Source organism: Penaeus vannamei, unplaced genomic scaffold (genome assembly GCF_042767895.1).
Source record: "Penaeus vannamei isolate JL-2024 unplaced genomic scaffold, ASM4276789v1 unanchor247, whole genome shotgun sequence".
In the NCBI taxonomy this organism is placed as follows: domain Eukaryota; kingdom Metazoa; phylum Arthropoda; class Malacostraca; order Decapoda; family Penaeidae; genus Penaeus; species Penaeus vannamei.
This window is the reverse complement of record NW_027213251.1, coordinates 15,001-17,500: the sequence shown is the minus strand read 5'-3', so window position 1 is coordinate 17,500 and position 2,500 is coordinate 15,001. Positions and strand designations below refer to the sequence as shown.

The 2,500-nt window shown below is 56.1% G+C and overlaps 1 protein-coding gene across 1 annotated transcript in view; it reads left to right on the top strand.

The window, feature by feature from the left end:
• The window catches only part of LOC138860909 (laminin subunit alpha-1-like), a 70,082-nt gene that overhangs the window by 66,662 nt on the left and 920 nt on the right, over positions 1–2,500 (top strand). The window contains exons 5-6 of the mRNA XM_070119455.1: positions 1,303–1,545; positions 1,824–1,987. Of these exons, the coding sequence (XP_069975556.1) occupies positions 1,303–1,545; positions 1,824–1,987 (407 nt within the window). The remainder of the gene's footprint in view (positions 1–1,302; positions 1,546–1,823; positions 1,988–2,500) is intronic.

The following is a 2,500-nucleotide window of genomic DNA, read 5'->3' as shown; positions in this document are numbered from 1 at the left end:
TGTTGCGCCCTCACTCCCTCTGTTGCGCCCTCACTCCCTCTTTTGCGCCCTCACTCCCTCTGTTGCGCCCTCACTCCCTCTGTTGCGCCCTCACTCCCTCTGTTGCGCCCTCACTCCCTCTTTTGCGCCCTCACTCCCTCTTATGCGCCCTCACTCCCTCTTTTGGGGCTGAGAGGCTGCCTCGTGGCTCTGTTGCGCCCTCACTCCCTCTTTTGGGGCTGAGAGGCTGCCTCGTGGCTCTGTTGCGCCCTCACTCCCTCTTTTGGGGCTGAGAGGCTGCCTCGTGGCTCTGTTGCGCCTGCTCTCTTTTTGGGGCGAGAGAGCCTTATCGTGGCTCTGTTGCGCCCTCACTCCCTCTTTTGGGGCTGAGAGGCTGCCTCGTGGCTCTGTTGCGCCCTCACTCCCTCTTTTGGGGCTGAGAGGCTGCCTCGTGGCTCTGTTGCGCCCTCACTCCCTCTTTTGGGGCTGAGAGGCTGCCATTCGGGAGGGTTGGGAGTGCCCCGACGCCCGTTTCGTTGCGTGGCTGCATCGGGCGCTCGCTTATTCCCCCCCCCCCCCCTCCGTAAGTATTGTCTTCAGAGGGAGGACTCGATCTTTACGGGGAATGAGGGAGGAGGTTTCGTCTGTCATTCGGGGGAGAACCGCCCTTGTTGGCTTTGGTCTTTGGTGGTCGTTTATCGGTTGGATTTTTATCTCTTCTTTTATTTAGTAGTGATATTTTCTTCTCTCCTGGTTCGTTAATGTATTTTTCTCTTCTCTCGTTTCGTCATTCACTTTCTTTCGTGTACAGAAGATAGAAGGAAAAACACTTGCAATGTGAATGAGATTAGAATGTAATTATCTCTTTCTCCATCACTTGCCTCCCCACCATTCCCTCTTTCTCCACTACTAATTCCCATCATCCATCCTCTCTATCTCCCTCTTACTTCCTCTCTCTCTCACTCCTCCCCCCCACTCACCCCCACCCTCCTCTCCATCACTCACCCCTACAATTCTCTCCCCCTTATCTCTCCTCGCACTCACCCCACCCATTATATTTCCCCCTCATTCATTCGAACCATTCTCCTCTCCTCACCTCACCCTCCTCTCTCTCCCCCACCATCATCTGCCTCACTCCCCTCCTCATCTGCCTCACTCACCCCTCCCCCACTCACCCCAAAATCATCTGCCTCACTCACCCCTCCTCTCCCTCCGCCACTCACGCCCTCCTCTCCCTCCGCCACTCACGCCCTCCTCTCCCTCCGCCACTCACGCCCTCCTCTCCCTCCGCCACTCACCCCTCGTCTCCCTCCTCTCCCCCAGGTGTACCAGGTGGCCTACGTGATCGTCAAGAGCGCCGTGTCCCCGCGCCCCGGCAACTGGGTCCTGGAGCGCTCTCTGGACGGGCGCCGCTTCGAGCCGTGGCAGTACTACGCCCTCTCCGACGCCGATTGCCTGGCGGCCTACGGCGTGCAGGCCACCCGCGGGCGGCCCTCCTACGCCACCGACACGCAGGTCATCTGCACTTCTTACTTCTCCAGGCTGAACCCCCTCGAGGGCGGCGAGGTGAGCGTGCCGGAGGTTGTCCCCTTTTCTTGGTCTTTGTTTGTTATTTGTATTGTTCTTATTCTTGTTATGATTATGTTTTTTGCATCTCTTTCTTATTATTATGCTTTCTATTTTATTTTCCTTTTTTTTCTTCTTCTTCTTCTTGTCCTCTCCTCTCCTCTCCTCCTCCTCTCCTCCTCTCCTCCTCCTCCTCCTCCTCCTCCTCCTCCTCCTCCTCCTCCTCCGTCGAGTCGCGCGCGGAGCCCCTTAACTCCTCCTCCTCCTCGCCTCCGCAGGTCCACACGTCCCTCGTGAACGGCCGCCCGGGATCCGCCGGCCCCTCGGAGGCCCTCAGGCAGTTCACGGAGGCTCGCTACGTCCGCCTGCGCCTCCAGAAGATCCGGACGCTCCACGGCGACCTCCAGGGGCGCTCCTCGCAGTCCGACGCCTCCGTCACCAAGTGAGTGGCCAGCAGGCGCCCTCCCCGCGCCGCCCGCAGGCAGAACGTGGGCGGCGCAGGGGGGCGGCGTCCTCTGGGTCGCGGGTGCTTTCGCTCTCTCTTCGGCCAAATGCTTGAGAGGTTTCCTGTCTTTGCCAGAGAGTCTTTGCCGTTTCATTTTATGGCTTATATCCCTTTGTTTTATAAGGAATTTATGTGTAGAATACAATCGCTGTCGCCTCGTCTCTGGATCAGCGATTGGGTAACATTTCTCTCGCCATTTTTCTCGTCCTACATCTTACACTTAATCCATCATAGCTGTTTCACCTCTTCTTTATCCAAAAAAAAAAACGATTTTATTTTATTTTTTTACTTCATACACCTTAGACCCAAATCATCCTTCCCTCTTCACGTGACCACTACCCAAAAGAAGACATTTTCCTCTTCCTCCATCATCGAATTCCAACTCTTTCCCAGTCACTCCCACCCTCTGCTGTTGTTCCACTTGTTCTTTATATAAAAAAAAAAAGTCCA